The 20,509-nt window shown below is 44.3% G+C and overlaps 1 protein-coding gene across 2 annotated transcripts in view; it reads left to right on the top strand.

The window, feature by feature from the left end:
• The window catches only part of POLN (DNA polymerase nu), a 165,959-nt gene that overhangs the window by 92,863 nt on the left and 52,587 nt on the right, over window positions 1–20,509 (top strand). For both annotated transcript variants that reach the window (XM_033213480.1, XM_033213481.1), the window contains one exon: window positions 20,085–20,142. In XM_033213480.1, coding sequence (XP_033069371.1) covers window positions 20,085–20,142 — 58 coding nt within the window. The remainder of the gene's footprint in view (window positions 1–20,084; window positions 20,143–20,509) is intronic.

The following is a 20,509-nucleotide window of genomic DNA, read 5'->3' as shown; positions in this document are numbered from 1 at the left end:
GTATGTGTCTCTCTCTCGCTTCTTTTTGTTTTGTTTTTTTGTTTGTTTTTTGTTTTTGTTTTTGTTTTGTTTTGAGATGGAGTCTCACACTGTTGCCCGGGCTGGAGTGCAGTGGCATGATCTTGGCCCACTGTAACCTCTGCCTCCTGGATTCAAGCGATTCTCCTGCCTCAGCTTCCTGAGTAGCGGGGATTACAGGCGCCCACACCACGCCCAGCTAATTTTTGGTATTTTTAGTAGAGATGGAGTTTCACTATGTTGGCCGGGCTGGTCTCAAAATCCTGACCTCGTGATCCACCCACCTCGGCCTCCCAAAGTGCGAGGATTACAGGTTTGAGTCAACGCTCCCGGCCCTCTCTCTCTCTTTTTAGACACAGGGTCCCACTCTGTTGCCCAGGCTATAGTGCAGTGGTGTAATCATAGCTTACTGCAGCCTCCAACTCCCGGACTCAAGTGATCCTTCTGCCTCATCCTTCAGAGTAGCTAGGACCACAGATGTGTGCCACTGCGCCTGGCTAACTTCTTAATTTTTTTAGAGATGGATCTTGCTATCCTATATCCTTTAGGCCATGAGTTCAAGATCAGTCTGGGCAGCATAGATTTTAATAATAAGAAAAATCCTATCTATCTACCCATGTAGTTACAGTTTCCAGTGCTCTCATTTCCCTGTTTACAAACAGATTTCTTTTTGGCATCATTTTCCTTCTGCCTAAAGGACGTCCTTTAACATTTCCTGCATTGTAGGTGTGCCATTGATGAATTCCCCTGGCTTTTGTAGGTCTGGAAATGTCTTTATTTCACCTTTGGTTTTGTTTTTTGTTTTGGGTTTTTGTTTGTTTGTTTGTTTTTGAGATAGGGTTTCACTCCTGTCGCCCAGGCTGGAGTAGAGTGGTACGATCTCAGCTCATGGCAACCTCTGCCTCCCAGGCGCAAGCAATTCTCCTGCCTCAGCCTCCCAAGTAGCTGGGACTACAGGCTCATACCACTGCACCCAGCTAATTTTTGTATTTTTTGTAGAGATGGGGTTTCACCATGTTGCCCAGGTTGGTTTTGAACTCCTAAGCTCAAGCCATCTGCCTGCTTCAACCCCGCAAAGTTCTGGGATTACAGGCCCACGCCCAACCTGTAACCACAGTGACAGGTCACCGCACCCAGCCCTCACCTTTGGTTTTTGAAAGGTATTTTTGAGAGGTATACAATTCTCAGTTAAAAGTTCTTTTTCTCAATACTTTGAAGATGTTACTTTCTTCTCACATTGTTTGATCGGAAGTCTTTCATCACTATCTTCATATAATGTGTCTTTTTTCTTTGCTGCTTTTAGCTTTTTTTTTCCTTATCACTATTTTTGAAAAATTTGATTATGATATACCATCATGTTTCTTGTATTTGGGATTCATTGAGTTTCTTGGATATTTGGTTTATGGTTTTCATCAAACCTGAACATTTATTGGTGATTATTTATTCACACACTTTTTTTTTTTTTTTTTTTTTTTTGGAGACAGAGTCTTGCTGTGTCACCCAGGCTAGAGTGCTGTGGCGCAATCTCGGCTCACTGCAACCTGTACCTCCTGGATTCAAGTAGTTCTTCTGCCTCAGCCTCCTGAGTAGCTAGGATTACAGGCGCGTGCCACCATGCCTGGCTAATTTTTGTATTTTTAGTAGAGACGCAGTTTCACCATGTTGGTCAGGCTGGTCTCAAACTCCTGACCTCGTGATCCACCCGCCTCAGCCTCCCAAAGTGCTGGGATTACAGGCATGAGCCGCCGCACCCAGCCTATTCACATACTTTTTATGGTCCTCCTCTTCTCTCCTCTCCATCAGGGATTCCACTTATAATTACATATATTAGGTCAGTTTGTCCCATAGCTCACTGAATTGTCCATAGCTCACTGAAACTCACTTTTATTCTTTTCCTGGGATTTTTTTTTTTCTGATTCAATTTGGATAGTTTCTATTGCTATATTGTCTAGTTCACTGATTGCTGTAGTTCAATATTTGCTTTATTAGAACCTCAGTCCAGTGTCCTCCCAGATATTCCCTATACTTCCTCTAGCATAGTGCTCATTATACCATTATTATAACATCCTGCACTTCTCTTCACCTCACTGGACTGTAAATTCCATGTGAATGGGAGCCTCTTCTGTGTGCTTCACTGACATTTCCCCAAGCCTGGCTCTGTACCTGGAATGCAGTAGGCACCAAGTGTGTATTGAATGAAAAACTGGGCTGGGCACGGTGGCTCACGCCTGTAATCCTAGCACTTTGGGAGGCTGAGACAGGTGGATCACCTGAGGTCAGGAGATCGAGACCATCCTGACCAACATGGAGAAACCCCGTCTCTACTAAAAATTCAAAAATTAGCCAGGCGTGGTGGTGGGCGCCTGTGATATCCCAGCTACTTGGGAGACTGAGGCAGGAGAATCGCTTGAACCTGGAAGGCGGAGGTTACGGTGAGCTGACATTGCGCCATTGTATTCCAGCCTGGGTAACAAGAGTGAAACTTTGTCTCAAAAAGAAAAGAAAAGAAAAGAAAAACTGGATGTTTGATCTACTCTTGAATTGTCTTTCAGTGTCTCAAAATCATTTGGTTTGGGATCATGATCAGTATTATGGCCTGTTGACAATGTGGGCCAAGCCTGTTCACCATGCTAGACTGTCACCTTCTTCACCCTGGGCATGAATTGGTCATGGATTCTTGTTTTTCTAAATCCTCCTCTTTCCCCAACTCAGATACTTTAGGGATCATCTTGTCAATCCTTGTTTTGAAAGCCCCTCTTAGAACTGTCATTTTTTACGAAGGCCTTCTCATGGGAAGGTGTTGAGGACCTTTGTTCTCATTGCACTGCCAGGAGCCACGTTCTTAAATCTAATACCTCTTTATCACATATGGCTTTGAGGTCCCTCCTAATATTTCTATATCAGCAGAGCCAGTTTTTGTCAATGTCCTCATTTCACTACAGTCACTTATGATACTGGCTCAGAATTTATCAACATTATGTAATTCAAAACATCTGAACTTTCACATTGCATTCTTTTTTTTTTTTTTTTTGAGACAGAGTCTCGCTCTGTCGCCCAGGCTGGAGTGCAGTGGCCGGATCTCAGATCACTGCAAGCTCCGCCTCCCGGGTTCACGCCATTCTCCTGCCTCAGCCTCCCGAGTAGCTGGGACTACAGGCACCGCCACCTCACCCGGCTAGTTTTTTGTATTTTTTGTAGAGACGGGGTTTCACCGTGTTAGCCAAGATGGTCTCGATCTCCTGACCTCGTGATCCGCCCGTCTCGGCCTCCCAAAGTACTGGGATTACAGGCTTGAGCCACCGCGCCCAGCCTCACATTGTATTCTTATGAGATCTTTGGTATCTTGAGTTCTCTTTTTTCTTGTAGCTTAGTATTTAATTTTTAAAAATGTTATAGCTGTATTAATTGGAAATATTAAAATCTAGGGATTATTTAGCTGAATATTTGCTTCGGTTTCTTGGTTGATGAGTCTTTCTCCCCCTTAGTTTTTTTTATTTTCCTAAATATGTGTTCACTGTTGCATTAGCATGTTTGTACTAGCTTTTTAGTACCTAACTGGGATGGAGCCAAATTACCATTTTGTCCTATGATGATAGTACTTTGATATAATTTGTTTATTTGATTCCTCATGCTCTCACTTGCCTTCAAGCCATTGCTGTTGTTACCTCTGTCAAGATACTTTTTCTGTCTCTACATCCATGAACACATCTTTCAGCCCAGCTTTCTTGGCCTGGCTGCTGCCCATTAGTTCTTCTGGTTTCAGTGCAGGGGACATGTCCTCAAAAGCCTTGTTCAACCCCCTGCCCCTCCCCACACTAGAAGTCAGTGAGTACCCCTTTTCCTAGTAACAAGGTATGGAGCCCAATATAATGAACACGTGTGTATTCATCGTTCAGCTTAAAAGCTTCAATATTACTTGAGTACTTTTGTTGTTGTTGAGACGGAGTTTAGCTCTTGTTGCCCAAGCTGGAGTGCAATGGCGCAATCCTGGCTCACTGCAACCTCCACCTCCCGGGTTATTTTTTGTATTTTTAGTAGAAATGGGGTTTCATCATGTTAGCCAGGCTGGTCTGGAACTCCTGACCTCAGGTGATCTGCCTGCCTCGGCCGCCCAAAGTGCTGGGATTGCAGGTGTGAGCCACTGCGCCCGGCCTACTTGAGAACATTTAAAGCCCCTGTTAATCCTTTCCCAAGTGTGTTCTTCCCAATTCAGTTCCCTTTTCTATTCTACATTTAGTTTTTAACATCCCATTTTAATGCTTGCATTTATTTATTTATATTTTCTTAAATATATGTATGTCCTTAAATGATAGATTGTATTTTTTTGCTACTTTAAAGTTTATATAAATTGTAGCATATTGTACTTTTAAATTCGCTGTTTTCATTTAACATTATGTTTTTGAGATTTATCTGTGTTGACAGACGTAGCTCTAAATTATTCATCTTGGCTGCTATATAGTATGTCATTGTACAGATATACTAGGTTGTTTCCAGTATTTCACTATTAAAAACAATGCTGCAAGAAAAAAGTAAATGCTGGGAGGAATATTCTGGAACATGTGCGAGGGTTTCTCTATCACGTCACCAGTATTGCCTGACCATAGGGCATACTGGTATTCAACTATCCTGACATTACTAAACACCCTCCAAATGAGTGGACTCACTCACATTCTCACCTGCAATGTGATAGAGACCTCATCGCCCTACAGACCACCGCACTTGGTATTACCACATTTTTAAGTTTTTGCCAATTTGATGAGTGTGGATTAATATCTTATTGTGGCTTAATTCATGTTAGTTTAATTACTAATGAGGGTCAGTGTATTTGTAAGTTTATTTGTCATTTGAGTTTTTTTAGTGACTCGCTTGTTTATCTCTTTTGCCCATTTTCAATTTGGTGGTTTGTCTTTTTCTCATAAGTTTTTTATTTTATTATGAATACTAGTCTTTTGTTCACTTATACAAATATCTTCTCCCAGTCTGTGGTTGGTTTGTTTTTCTTAGATTGGATTCTATGTCTTTGATTTACAGATGTTTAAAAACTATTGCCAAATTTGTAGTCTTTTCTTTTAAGGTTTGTATCTCTGTCTCGTTTAAGGAATTCTTTCTTACTTGGAGATCATAAAGATACTCAAATTCTCTTTTTTTTTTCACCTGTAGTATGTTCTATGATAGCAAATTCTCTCTTAATAAAGTTACTTTTTACACTGAGTCTTTAATTCCCTTGGAATTTGTTTTTATATGGGTGTGAGGTAGAGATCTGATTATTTTTACATTTGGGTAATTGTTTGTTATAACTATTGTTATTGTAAGAACTACAGTAATTTGTAATGCCTCTGTCATTTGTGGATTTTGACAAATGCGTAGGTCTATTTCTAGGCTCTCAATTCTGTGCCTTTGGTCTATTTCCATATTCTTACACAGTCTTAATTTCCTATAGTTTCATTACAGATATGTATTCCCAGAGTGTCGACTACCTAACATGGTCATCGTTCCATTGCTAGTGATTGCCTTCCCTCTACCTTAGGCTCCTTGAATTTTTTCAATATTTTATTCCAAGAAACAAGCACAGTGTCTACCAGTTGATAGGTAATCCTTAAATGTTACTGAAGGAAAGAGTAAAACCAGGGACTTACATCTTAGTTATCGAGTGCTAAATATAGCTAATGGATTATGGGGGCGGGGGGCAATTTTTAGGGAAAAATACGTAGCATTCATTCTTACAGCCTACATTCACTAGGGAAAGGAATTTCGTCCAGTAGTTTATATATTATTTAAATATTAATTATTTGTAGGTTATGTGTTTAAAGAACTAGCATTTTTCATAATAGCTGGCACATGGCAAGATTTTGATGAATACAATGAATGAATTCCTCTAGTTAAGAAAAGAGTCTTCTTAAGAATATTTTTAGGGTCGGGGTGGTGGCTCATACCTGTAATCCCTGCACTGTGGGAGGCCGAGGCAGGCAGATCACAAGGTCAGGAGTTTAAGACCAGCCTGGCCAACACAGCGAAACCCAGTCTCTACTAAAAATACAAAAATTAGCCGGGCGTGGTGGCATGTGCCTGTAGTCCCAGCTACTTGGGAGGCTGAGGCAGGAGAATCATTTGAACCTGGGAGGCAGAGGTTGTAATGAGCCGAGTTCACACCACTGCACTCCAGCCTGGGCAACAGAGTGAGACTCTGTCTCAAAAAAAAACCCACAAATTTTTAACAGTGAATATGTATTTTATAGAAGACCCTTTTTACAACTTTGAGGAAAGTTATTAGTTGTTCAAAAGAATATATTTAAATCATATATTTAAAATATATTTTGAAGACAGATATTAAGTTCCCATGGGCCATGTAATACCACCTGAAGTTCCTGGGTGTAAGTTGCACTTTAGTTTTGAAGGATGTCTGGGTTGTTTCCAGTTTTGGGCTGTTAAAATAAGTTTACCATAGACATTCATATACTGGTTTTTGTGTGTACTTAAGTCTTTATTTTTCTGGGATACGTGTGCACAAGTCAATTGTTGGATCATATATTTTTAAATATATTGCTGAATTCTGTTTGCTAATATTTATGAAAGTATTTTATGTGTATGTTTATGAGGGATATTAATCTGTCTTCATCTGGTTTTGGTATCAAGGTACTACTAGTTTCATAAAATGAATCGGGAAGTGTTCTTTCCTCTTGTACTTTTTGGGAGATGTAATGTGGAATTGGTGTTAATTCTTCTTTAAATATTTGATAGAATCCTCTAATGAAATCATCTAGGACTAGACATTTACGTTGGGGGAGTTTTAAAATGATGAGTTCAAGTTCCTTAATAGTTACGCAGTTGCTCATATTATCTCTTTCATATTCGGTGAATTTCAGTTGCTTATGTTTTTTGAAGAACTGGTCCATTTTGTCTAAGTTGTGAAATTTACATGTGTGTGGTTTTTCATAGCATTTCCTTATCCTTTTGATGTCTTAGGGTCTGTCCTGATATTCCCTGTTTCATTTCTGATATTGATAATTTGTGTCTTCTCTGTTTTTTCCTTGTCAGTCTACTGAGAGTTTTGTCAATTTTATTGATCTTTTCATTGATTTTCTCTATTATTTTTCTATTTTCAATTTATCGATTCCATATTATTTCCTTTCTCTGCTTGATTTGGGTTTATTTTGCTTTTCTTTTTCTAGGCTTATTAGGTATAAGCTTAGATTATTGCTTTGAGACTTTTTCTTTTTTCTCACGTATGCATTTTTAGTGCTATAAATTTTCCTCTCAGCACTGCTCTAGCTTTAACCCCTAAGTTTTGACATGTTATAGTTTGTCCAAAAAAAAATTACATCAGAGTTAAACATGCAAGGGAGAGTTTATTTAAGATTACAGCAATAGGGGAGAGAGATTGAACTCAACTCCAAATATCGCATTGGCAGCTGGAGATTTATAGCCAACAGAGGGGGTGAGGGTTCAGTAGATGGAAAATTACCAAAAAAATCTTGGCTAGGTATCAAGGATGGTGGGCGTGGGGGTGGGGGATTTAAAAAAAAACACAAATACGGGTTTTTGTGTGGCATTTGGCTGGAGTAGAATAGTTATTGTCTAAAGGTTTTCTTTCCCACTAGGCTGGCCTTTTCCTGGTCCTTTGGCTAATGAGAGCAGGCTTTTGTTAGGTTTTGTTTTTTGTTTTGTTTTGTTGTTGTTTTTGTCTGTGGTTATTGGCATTTCCAGGCTACTGGCTTGTCTGGGACACATTAGGCAAAAAGAAACCTGGGACTCACCTCTGTACGATTCTTTGGGTCCTGTGGTCCCTAGCCAATCTGCCTTATTTTCTCCACCTTTCCGAGTCTCTTACACTTGCCCGGGTTTTAGTTGTATCTTGGGATAGGGACAGGGAACATGTTTACACAACCTTCCTGGCAGCAGAAGTCTCCTTATTGGCAGTTTTAATCGAACAAAATACTTGATAGCACCGGGGTAGTTTTGAGAAACCCTCCAGTGCATATTTTATTCCCAGCACCTCTTGCTACTTAGAGACTGCCTGCCCAGTGGGGCTGAGGCCTCTGTTACTTCAGAGGGAGAGGGAGTTTCAGCTGAGAATAAAGGAATCAGTGTTCAGCTCTGGCTTTCAACTAGAACTTGTGAAAGGGCACAGCAGAAACAAGAAAAGTATCGGCATGAGAGATCAGAAAGTGTTTTGTTTTGTTAATTTTTGAATTTCAGAAGCTTCCTTTTAAATATCAAGACTCAAAGCCTTGTATTTTTAGAGTTTAACATTATAAAGGAAGCCATTGAGTAGAGAGGATGCAAGAGACCCACTTCACAGGAGGAACAGGGTACCTCCTTGGCTTGGAAGAGGTGCCAGGGGGGAGAGCATGAGAGCAGAACCAAGAGCTGAGCACACTTTGAAAGAGTCTTTGAAAGGCTCTGACTTCCTCTGGCCCCTCTGGGTTAGAAACTCAGAGTGGGGGTGGAAAGCCAGAGGAGGGGAATGCAGCACCCCACAGGCTGGGTCACAGTCTCCAGGAGCGCCAGGCCGAGGGGGCCGGAAGCAGTGCTCTCCAAGGAGCCTGAGAGAGGGCTGGAAGCTCCTGTGGTCCTGGGGTCCTGCACTCCCCTGATATGGAAGCCAAGGCTGCCCATGTTTTCTGGGTTCTCACTGGTCCATGGAGGAGAGCTGTGAGATGGACAGCCAAAGGCCAGGTCCACAGGGAGGGTGCCACACAGGGAGGGTGCCATTGAGCTTCAGGAGGTAGCAGTGTTGCCAGAGCCAGCGCCAGGGCCCAGTTGGCAGAGGACGTATGTCAGATGCTGGCTGTGCTGAGAGCACAGAACTCACTACAGTCCTTCATGGACGCTTCACCAACAGAGCAAACAGGGCAAGGACATGGGCAGCCGAGGCCCACAAGGGCAGGGTGGCCACAGCTGGGGACACAGGTCCCTCTCTTCAGGTGCCAGGGGGGCATGTAGGCTCCCTGAATCATCCACCACCCCAGACACCACTTCGGGAAGAAGTATGAGTGGAGGGAGAAGGATAGAGAGGGGAGAGCAGCTGGGCTCTTAATCAGCCAGCTGTGAATGCCACACCGACCAAGCGCTTTTCCCAGCATTTTAACTGTAGGTTAAAATACCACAATCCATGTGTTCAGGCAGACTTTCAGTTGCAGATTACATAAAACCAAACTCAGCTGACCTAAACAATTAGGGGTATGTCTCAGCTTACCTGACCTAGAAGGCTGAAGAAGGGCCAGCTTCAGGCAAGGTTTGATCTGGCAGCCTACATTATATGAGCACACCCAGCTTCTCTCTGCCCTTTCCTCAGCCTGTCTCTTGCATAGCTTCCCCACGTGTCCCAGCAGGCCTGGTGGTGCTTGCTGGGTTTCTCTCCAGTGGGGATGCAGAGCATCTCGTGCAGCTTCACAGAAGGATGAAGAAGCACGTCTCGCAGATGCCTTGGCAAGTGTCTCCCTGTGTCTCCATGGCCTGACGATGAGGTCCGCTGGTTGGCTTAAAGGAGGGGGGTGGTGGGCACCATCATGAAGATCCAAGTGTCATTTTCTTTCTTTTTTTTTTTTTTTTTGAGACGGAGTCTCGCTCTTTCGCCCAGGCTGGAGTGCAGTGGCCGGATCTCAGTTCACTGCAAGCTCCGCCTCCTGGGTTTACGCCATTCTCCTGCCTCAGCCTCCCGAGTAGCTGGGACTACAGGCACCCGCCACCTCGCCCGGCTAGTTTTTTGTATTTTTTAGTAGAGACGGGGTTTTACTGGGTTAGCCAGGATGGTCTCGATCTCCTGACCTCGTGATCCGCCCGTCTCGGCCTCCCAAAGTGCTGGGATTACAGGCTTGAGCCACCACGCGTGGCCTCCAAGTGTCATTTTCTAAACAAAATGGAAAAGAAAGTATTGTGTGGCCCCAAATAGCCTGTGTCCTCCACAAGTGGCAATTTTTTTTTTTTTTTTTTAGACAGAATCTCACTCTGTCTGTCATCCAGGCTGGAGTGCAGTGGCGTCATCTTGGCCCACTGCAACCTCCACCTCCCTGGTTCAAGCAATTCTCGTGTCTCAGCCTCCCGAGTAGCTGGGATTACAGATGTACAACCACCACACCTGGCTAATTTTTGTATTTTTAGTAGAGATGGGGCTTTCCCGTGGTGGCCAGGCTGGTCTTGAACTCCTGGCCTCAAGTGATCCACTCACCTTGGTCTTCCAAAGTGTTGGGATTACAGGCATGAGCCACTGCGCCCAGCCCAAGTGGCAAATTAGTTTACTCCTACCTTCGGCAGAAATAAGGGTTACACACTTTAAACCTGTTCCATGCATCAGTTTAACAAATCCCAGCCAGGCACGGTGGTTCACACCTGTAATCCCAGCACTTTGGGAGGCTGAGGTGGACAGATCATGAATTCAGGAGTTCGAGACCAGCCTGACCAACATGGTGAAACCCTGTCTCTACTAAAAATAGAAAAATTAGCTGGACGTGTGGAGCACGCCTGTAATCCCAGCTACTCCAGAGGCTGAGGCAGGAGAATCACTTGAACCGGCAGGCAGAGGTTGTAGTAAGCCGAGATTGTGCCACTGCATCCAGCCTGGGTGACAGCAAGACTCCGTCTCAAAGAAAAAAAAAAAAAATCCCTTTGAATGTACCAAAAACAAGTGAAAGAGCTGTTTATTATTTACCTTTTGAGTTCTAATAGGAAGTGTTCTATTCTGTCTTCCAGACCCCCAGCCACTCGTAAGTTGTTATTTCCTGGAGATTCTTATAAAATTTTCTTCAGGGTACTGACTATACCCCCACATGAAGAGGCCTTTCTTTCCTAGTCTTTAGGCTCTGTTTTCATTAGGACCCACATAAATGATATAAGTACTATTTTGAAGTAATTCTAATCAAGACCTTTGCATTGTTGCCATGTTATTTTTCTGCTTTCCTGATGAATATTCCTCCCATATGATATAATTTAAATATTATCAAAAGATTTATTAGCAAGGTGTTCATACATCACATAATTACTGCTAAATCTGTAGCACTATTTGAAACCCAAATGAACTTTTAAAATCTTTGTACTTTATTATTTTGAGTGATTTAATATTTTCCTATTTCTATCTAGAGTAAACTGAGCCATCCCCTTATTCTATCCGTCACCTCACAGTGGGAAGAGGAGCATTCTGGTACTTTCTGTGCATTGCCTCTTGACTGGGATATATGCAGAGCAGGTTCCAGGTTCCACTGCGTGCAGCGCACATTGCTATTTTCTCTTCTATTCAGTTCACCTTTGAAAGTGCTGTTTGTGACCCACTAAGGAACTGGGACCCACAGTTTAAAATGGATCATCAGGGCCAAAGGCTGGCAGGTGGAGGAGCCTGGCTCCCTTTGAGTCACGCTGCCCAGTACAGTGACCACAGCCTTGCTGACCCCAGGGGAGCCGCGGGCCCCAGGCTCCTGCCAGCCCTGCTTGGCAGAGGCTCATGCTTCCCCCTGGAGACCTGGCCCATTTCCGTGGCTCCTCCCTGTCCCCACTCTGCCCTGCTGGTGACCCAGTGTGGCTCTGCCCTTCCCCTCTGACCCTGCGCCTTGTCCCCTTCCCAGAGGAGTGGGCTCCTCTCCCTCTACCCATTTGTTGTGGTCAAGAGTGCTCATCCTTGCTTCTCGGAGCCCACTGCACGAGCACCTCCTTTCCCGGCAGCTTCCACGCCTGCACAGATGCTCATGAGTCTCAACCCCCTTCATTCAGCTTTCCTTCAGGAATCTTAGGGGGAAAAAAAGGGCACAGTGATTTCACCGTTTTCTTTTGTTTCCTTTCTTTCTTTTTTTTTTTTTAGACAGGGTCTCACTCTGTTGTTCAGGCTGGAGTGCAGTGGCACATTCTTGGCTCACTGTAACCTCTGCCTCCTGGGTTCAGAGTAGCCTCAGCCTCCTGAGTCGCTGGGATTACAGGCATGCACCACCACACTTGGCTAATTTTTGTATTTTTATTTTTACGAGAGACCACATTTCACTTTATTGGCCAGGCTGGTCTCGCACTCCTGACCTCAAATGGTCCACCCGCCTCGACCTCTCACAGTGCTGGAATTACAGGTGTGAGCCACCGCACCTGGCTGATTTCACCATTTTTAAACCAGATCTTTGGCTTCTCCTCTGAGCCACCCTGTGGAGGTGGCGATTCCTCAGCTCAACTAACTGGTCACACAGGCTGGAGCCCAGGGGTCCTGGCTGGGCACCAAGGCCTTTGGGCCTCCCGGTATAGCTGTCCCCACCTTTGTTGTCTATACGTCTTGGTGCCAGACTTCCAGCTCCCCACCCACCTTCCTGCTCTCATCCCTCCAGCCAGGAGTCTCTCAGAAATGCAAGCCCAACACCTTAGCTCCACTCCCTAAAGTCTCCCAGAGCTCTTGGGGTAACTAATGTCTGGTCTCCTCACCTGGCTGTTACGGCTTCAGGTGGTCTGACCCCACCTGCTTTTCCAACTCCATTTCCTGCCACTCTCCATTCGTCATCATTTATTCAACAGATGTTTTCTAAACACCTGTGTGCCAGGATGTTCAGGGTGCTTGCACTGTATGGGTCCAAACTCTGCCCTGGCCAGGCGCGGTGGTTCATGCCTATAATCCCAGCACTTTGGGAGGCTGAAGTGGGCGGATCACAAGGTCAGGAGTTTGAGACCAACCTGGCCAAAATGATGAAACCTTGTCTCCACTAAAAATACAAAACTTAGCTGGGTGTGCTGGCATGCACCTATAATCCCAGCTACTCAGGAGGCTGAGGCAGGAGAATTGTTTGAACCCAGGAGGAGGAGGTTGCAGTGAGCCAAGATCACACCACTGCACTCCAGCCTGGGTTACAGAGTAAGACTCTGTCTGCTCAAACCCCTTCACCCCTGCAAAGAAACCGCTCTGCTCTGTGAAGTCTTCGGGATAGAAGGCATGAGACAGCCAATATGCATGTGGAATGAGCATGAGACAGCCAATACGCATGTGGAATGAGAAACGATCAGGGGAGAGTGGAATGTGTGGAATGGATGTAGTGTGGGGAGGATTGCCAGCCTCGGGAAGGCAGTGTTAAAGAGGTTGGGGAGGGGGCAACTGAGCAGAAGCTTTAGTGGGTGAGGGGGGCCACGGGAGTGTATCAAGGTGGAGCGGGCAGAGGGGGCTTCCCATCCAAGCCACTCACAGGGTTCCAGACCCCACATGGGGTCAGGGCCACGCTGCCCTTCAGGCTGCAAGTCAGGCTCCACGAGCTGCTTAGGTCAAGTGCAGCGGCATCAGCCTGGCCCAGGTGCCATAGCAGCTATGCTGCTGTGGCCCTCACTCTGAGCTCTGTGCCAGCTGCCCTTTTCTGTGTTTTTGTTATGGTTTTCACTTGGGTTTTTTGTTTTATTTTGTTTCGGTTTTTTTTGTATCAAGAAAAATTATTTCAGGAGACCTCTGGCATTTTCTGGCAGACTCTGGAGGCAACAGAAGCTTGGCCTAGGGCAGAACTCAGTTCAAATCTCAGCTCAGACAATAGCTGTGTTATTCTAGCAAGTTACTTAACTTATGGAAACCTCACTTTTCTCATCCATGAAATGATAAAAGCACCTTCTTTGCTAGGTTATTGTGAAAAGTATTTATTTTTCGGCCAGGCGCAGTGGCTCGCACCTGTAATCCCAGCACTTTGGGAGGCCGAGGCAGGCGGATCACGAAGTCAGGAGATGGAGACCATCCTGGCTAACACTGTGAAACCCTGTCTCTACTAAAAATATGTATATATATAAAAATTAGCCGGGCGTGGTGGCAGGCGCCTGTAGTCCCAGCTACTTGGGAGGCTGAGGCAGGAGATCGGCCTAAACCCGGGGGGCGGAGCTTGCAGTGAGCGGAGATTGCGCCACTGCACTCCAGCCTGGGCAACAGAGCGAGACTCCGTCTCAAAAAAAAAAACATTGTTTATTTTTCATCTTACGCATTCAACCACCATTTGTGAATTGCTCCTGTGTGCTAGGCTGTGTAGTAGGTGCTGGGGACACAGTAAAGACGCCATGGGCCCTGCCCCAGGAGGCTGTGTCCAGAGGGCAGAGTGCCATGTGGCTGTTTTGCACAGCACCTCTCAGGCGCCTCACACAGCCTGGCACCCAGGAAGGCGCGTGTGGGGCAGCTGCCACAGCTTTCTCAAGATGAGGAGAGCCGGCATGCCCTCAGGCTGGCCGAGACCCTGTGACTGTCACTTTCCTTTGGCTTCATTCCAGAGGCTGCAAGGACATAGTCAACACATTAAAAGCAGGGCTGCCATCACCTTTTCCTTATGTCCACCACCTCCCCAGTTTGGCACCTTCCATCTGGAGCTTCGGTCAGGTAGACAGATGAAGATACCCAGGCCCACACAGTACCTAGGGAGAAAAGCAAAGGCTCATGTACCTCCTGGGTGCAACCCCTTCACCCACAGCTGAAACTATTCCCTGCGTAGCATTTCACTTAACAACTACTGAGATTTTAACAAATGCCAGATTGTAGAATTAAAACGTCATCTCAGCACCTTGCCTTTCACTGAATGTTAAATAGAGGCTAACATTCAATTTTTTTAGATCATTTCTGTTTTTTGCAAAAACATACCAAGTTCACCATGAAAACAGATGCTGGGGTGTGCCCCCTCCCCACGGCTGGCACTTTCCCCTGCAGCCACTCACTGGAGACTTGGGCTGCCCAGAGCAACACATGGGGGCTGAGCGCAGGTGCCTTCCTCTGTGGGGTTTGACTGGGCTTATTTACACAGGCAGCTGAGAAGTGATTTCCACACATTTTGATTTCCACAGTAACAGCAGAAAATTGTATACCCTAGAGGATATTAAAATTCTAAGAAAAGTATTCCAGTTTGCTTCCATTTCCATAGTTTGGGGAACTTAAAACAGTCATTCTGCTGTGTGATTGTGTCACTATGTGCTCCCTCTGCTCGGCTCCAGAGTGCTTAGGAGACCCATGGGCCTGGTCTCCGCCCCCTGGACATTGGTTGGACCTGGGAGATGAAATGTCCACGGATGGTCAACACGAGGGGACCAGCTGATGTAATGTAAATAACATGATTGACTCCAACAAATTAGGAGTGTGCTGGTTCCGAGGCTTTCACCTGCAGAAACATTCGGATATCACCATTTGCTGTCGGCCTAGGTGGCCATCTCCTCGCCCAAAGAGAGTAACAGGGAGTCTAGCCCGTCCCGGTAAAGGATGCCTGCAGGTAGTGATCGCTTTTCTATTCTTCCTCGAACGGTTCTCCTGTGTGCTGGCACCTGGTGTTGGTCTGTGACAGCAGCCGCTTGCTAGGGTGATGTCTGACTTCGATGCTCTCATGGACATGTGACAACCACACTTTCATCCACACCCCTAGTGTGCTGGGTGCCACCCACAGGCTTCTCCCACATTTGGACTCTCACCCAGTGGGACCCAGCTTCCTCCCAGATGTTCGGACTCTTGCTAGTTGTCGCTTCCCACCACAGTCACTTTGGTCGCCTGTGGTCTTTGGTAGCTCACGTGCTGTTTGTGCTCATTGCTCACGTAGACACCTGTGAGCACGCGTTTGCTCATGAGGCGTTAGGGACGGCACTCTGTGTGATGGCTGCTTGCATCACAGAGGCCTGTAGAGAAGTGCAGCAGCGTTTCATGTGTTTGGAAATGTGAACCCAGGCACATGAACAGACATTCACAGATCTCGCTGGCGCACAGTGCCACAACCAACGGGGAGCATTGGCCATGGAAGGCTTGGCATGGGCTGGCACCTCCTCCAGAGGGGCCTTGCTGAAGGGCCATGAAGGTCGGTTACGGAAGAAACACATGTGGTTCTGTGGCTGCTTCCTGTCTCCTGATTTCCTGGAAATTTGCCATCAGTGAGGCTGATTTCCCCTGCCTCACTCCTCAGGGGCCTGAAGTACTCTCTTCTTCCCTCAGAGCGGCATGGAGAGTCTCCTGTAACACCCTTTCATTTTGTTCATTTGAACCTTGCGTTATGTGACTTGTATGTGTGATACACACGTCACGACAGACAGTAACTCCCAGAAGGCCAGATTTGTGTGTGAGTTCATTTTGCGTTGCTGCCCTGCCCTGGGCTGCGTGTCGTGGTGCTTTCTGTGTAGCAGAACATCATCAGTATTGGAGGGATGCGTGCACAAGGCACAAGCAGAAGGAAGGAGTTTAGTCAAAGGTGGCAATTTGTACGTTACGTGTATTCAGTTTTTATTACTGACATGCTTTCAGTGCTTCTCTGTCTCACTCATTCAGTAAACACACATGTATTACATGCTTTCTATGTGTGAGGTGCTCCTGGTGAGGGGGATCCAGGTCCCCAGCTATTCAGTGTTATGATCAATACTTCGTCTGAACTGAGAGTTATCAAGGATGCTCTTCAGAGCATTGTGACAAACCCCCAGCCTGCTTGATTAGGAAGCTAGAGGAGGTTTCTTTCTTTTTTTTTTTTTTTTTTTGAGGCAGAGTCTCACTCTGCCGCCCAGGCTGGAGTGCAGTGGCCGGATCTCAGCTCACTGCAAGCTCCGCCTCCCGGGTTTACGACATTCTCCTGCCTCAGCCTCCTCAGTAGCTGGGACTACAGGCGCCCGCCACCTCGCCCAGCTAGTTTTTTTGTATTTTTAGTAGAGATGGGGTTTCACTGTGTTAGCCAGGATGGTCTCGATCTCCTGACCTCGTGATCCGCCCGTCTCAGCCTCCCAAAGTGTTGGGATGACAGGCTTGAGCCACCGCGCCCGGCCAGGAGGTTTCTTTCTTAAGGAAAGGAGGACGTCTGCTTGTGTGCAGGTTTGAAGGATGAGGAGAAGTCGTGGTATCAAAAAGGTGAGGAGGTTAAAACAACAACAAGATCCCACTACATACGTATTAGAATGACTAAGATCAAAAAGCAAAAATAAAAATAAAAATAAAAAAACCCTTACATTATTAATTGGTGAGGGTGTGGAGCAACAGGCACTCATTCACTGCTGATGGGAATGAAAAATGGTACAGCCACTTTTCTAGTTTGGCAGTTTCTTTCAAAACTAAATGCCATATGATCCAACCATTACACACCTAGGCATCCACCAAATTAATTTGAAAACTTATGTCCGCACAAGAACCTGCACACAAATGCTTATGGCATCTTTATTCATCATCACCAAAAACTGTAACCCACCAAGATGTCTTTTTAGAGGTGAATAGATAGATAAACTGTGACACATTCATACTGGGAAATACTATTCAGTGATAAAAAGGAATAAGCTATAAAGCCATAAAAAGGCATGGATGAATCTTAAATTCATATTGCCAAATGAAATAAATCAATCTGGAAAGGCTACATACCATACGATTCCAAATTATGTGACGTTTTGGAAAAGGCAAAACTGTAGAGACAGTAACAGATTAGTGGTTTCCAGAAGTTCAGAGCTGGGACTTGGGGATGAGGTTGGATAAGTAAAGCTCCGGGGATTGTTTCGGGTAGTAAAACTATTTTGTGTGATACTATAATGGTGGATAGCTGACACTATGCATTTGTCAAAACCAATAGAATGTACAACAACAAGAGTGAACTACAAGTAAAAAGTCATTTATGAAGTCGGGGATCTCAGGATGGGAAACAGAATGTGACATATCAATCTAATTATATTAAATTTGTGTGAAACAGCCTCACTGGGGAAAGTTGTTGGGGGGCAGGGGAGAAAAAAGATGCTGACCTGAAATGAGTGGAGTCTTAAAGACAAAAGGCAGAAGCAACTGGACACAATTACTGCACTCTAGTTAATAAAGTTGTTTTCCACAGGGGTACAGGTGAACAGTTCTGCTACCACTATGTACATATACTGGCATTAAACATGCAATATTTGTCTGGCTGTACCTGGTTTATTTCACTTAACATAATGGCCTCCAGGCTCATCCATGTTGCGGCAGGTGACAGGATGTCATTCTTTTTATAGCAGAATAGTATTTCATTGTGTATATTTACCACATGTTCTTTATCCATTCACCCACTGATGAGCACTTAGGCTGATTCCATATCTTGAGTGTCGTGAACGGGGCTGCAATAAACATGGGAGTGCAGATACTTATTTGTCATACTGATTTCCTTTCTTTTCCATACATCCCCTGCACGGGATTGCTGGATCATATGGTATTTTAATTTTTCTTTTTTTGAGGAACTGCCATACTGTTTTCCATAGTGACTGCACTAATTTACTTTACCACCAACAGTGTACCAGAGTTCTCCCTTTCTTTGCATTATTGCCAGCATGTTATTTTTTGCTATTTTTTATAATAGCCAAGTAAATTTACATCAGGCTGGCCTCAAACTCCTAGGCACAAGCAATCCTCCTGCCTTGGGTTCCCAAAGTGCTGGGATTGCAGGTGTGATCCACTGTGCCCAATCACAGGCTATTTTTAGATTTCATATTCTACCACTTCAAATAAGATGCAAAAGGCTTACAAAAGCCATTGAACTCAAGTAAGGTGATTTATTAATATTTACCCAGATGCTGACCATTTCAGTTGCTCATCTTTCATTCCTGAAGTTCCAGGTTTCCCTTTGGAAGCATTTCCCTTCAGCCTGCAGAATTTCCTGTAGCATTTCTTTTAGAGCAGGTCTGCAAATGACAGAGTACCTTAATTTTTATTCATCTGAGAATGTCTTTAACTCACCTTCATTCCTGGAGGATAGAATAAAGAGTTCTGAGTTGACAGTTCTTTTCTTTCCGTCTGTGAAAGTTGTGGTTCCACTGTCTTCTGATCTGCGTGGTCCCTGATAAGATGTCTGCAGTCACGCACATTGCCATTCCTCGGCATGTAAAGTGTCATTTTGCTCTGGCTATTTTCAAGATGTTTTTTCAATTATAGTTTTTCAGCAGTTTGATTATGATGTTTCTGGGCCTGATTATCTTTTAATTGACCATATTTAGGGTTGTTCAGCTTCTTAAATTGGAAAAAGTATGTCTTTCACTAAATTTCAGGATTTGAAGGCATTATTTCTTTAAGAAAATATTTTTCTGCACAATTCTCTTTCTTTTCTCCAGGAACTAAGAGAACACAATTTGATATTGTCTTTTGATATGAGCCCACAGATCCCTGAGTCTTTGTTTATTGTTCTTACTTTCTTTAGATTGGATCATTTCTATTGATCTCTCTTCAAATTCAATAGCTGTTTTCTCTGTCATCTCTACACTATTATTGAGCTTTTCCTGTAAATATTGGGTATTTTTTGAGGTATCATGTGATTTTAATGTAGAGAAAACTTGAGAGCCACTGACTTAATACTCCAAGGCCTTCGCATCCTCATCTTAAAAAAATGAGGATGACAGTGTGGCCTTACCACTTCCCAGGGTTTCTAGGCGGAACTAAGGAGCATTGCTGTAAGACTCCAGGACTTTGATGCTTGGCACAATTCGTCAGATTTAGCCAGGGAGTCAAGACTAACTAATAATGCCCATTGAGTTATATTCCCAGACATAGCAGGGTATTATTGTTCAAGATACTGCCAAGAATCCAAAAGATGTTGTGACAGAAATTCTCATGATTTGAATAGTTGAAACGGGCTAGAAGCATGTGAACCATTGCACATTGTCCAAGTTGTAAAAGTGTGAAGGTGCTTAACAAATGACCCCAAGAGTTTGCAGGGGATGTAGCACAAGCCACTAAGTCTAGGACAGGCTGAGACAGAGGCAGGTACCAAGTGCCAGGACCTGTGAGGGAGGGGAATGACCAGCATCAAAGAGACCAGAATTTTCATCTTAAAATATGTTCTAAAATAAAAGTACAATGTACAAATTTGACCGAAACCTACCATTAGCATATGTTATAGGAATTTTTAAGTTAACTGAGTTCATAATTTGGGCTGCTGTAAAAAGAATGTACATAATTATGTTAAGAGTCACACAGGCTAGAGTCAAAAGGAATTGTTCTCAAATCTGCTAAGTACATTTAGTGGTATATTCACCAAAATTATGTTTTGATATTAGACAATTGTATTAAGTATTAATGCGCTTATGCATGATACATTGGCTTACTTGTTTTAATGTTTAATAAAATGTGATATCCATTAAATATCCTAAATGGCACAGATTAAGAGTAGATATTTTAACTAAAGCTAGTCTCTTATTATTAACAGAATATCCAAGGTATCTCCAAGCACCCAATTCAGATTACTAAACCTAAGAATTTTAAAGGTAACTCATTTCTTACTATCTTGCTAAAGTCTTGGGTAATTCTTTTATGAGACAGGATGTCACTCTGTCACCCAGGTTGGAGTGTAGTTGTGCGATCATGGCTCACTGCAGCCTTGACCTCCTAGGCTCAGGTGATTCTCCCACCTCAATCTCCTGGGTAGCTGGGCCTATAGGCATGCACCACCATACCTGGCTAATTTGTGTGTGTGTGTGTGTGTGTATTTTTTGTAGAGATGAGGCTTTGCCATGTTGCCAAAGCTGGTCTCAAACTCCTGGGCATAAGTGATCCTCCCACCTCAGCCTCCCAAAGTGCTGGGATCACAGGTGTGAGCCACTGTGCCGTTTTTAACATTTTTAAAAAGGTTAC

Source organism: Trachypithecus francoisi, unplaced genomic scaffold (genome assembly GCF_009764315.1).
Source record: "Trachypithecus francoisi isolate TF-2019V2 unplaced genomic scaffold, Tfra_2.0 Lachesis_group1, whole genome shotgun sequence".
NCBI classification, from domain to species: Eukaryota; Metazoa; Chordata; class Mammalia; order Primates; family Cercopithecidae; genus Trachypithecus; species Trachypithecus francoisi.
This window is presented reverse-complemented; position numbering and strand designations above follow the sequence as displayed.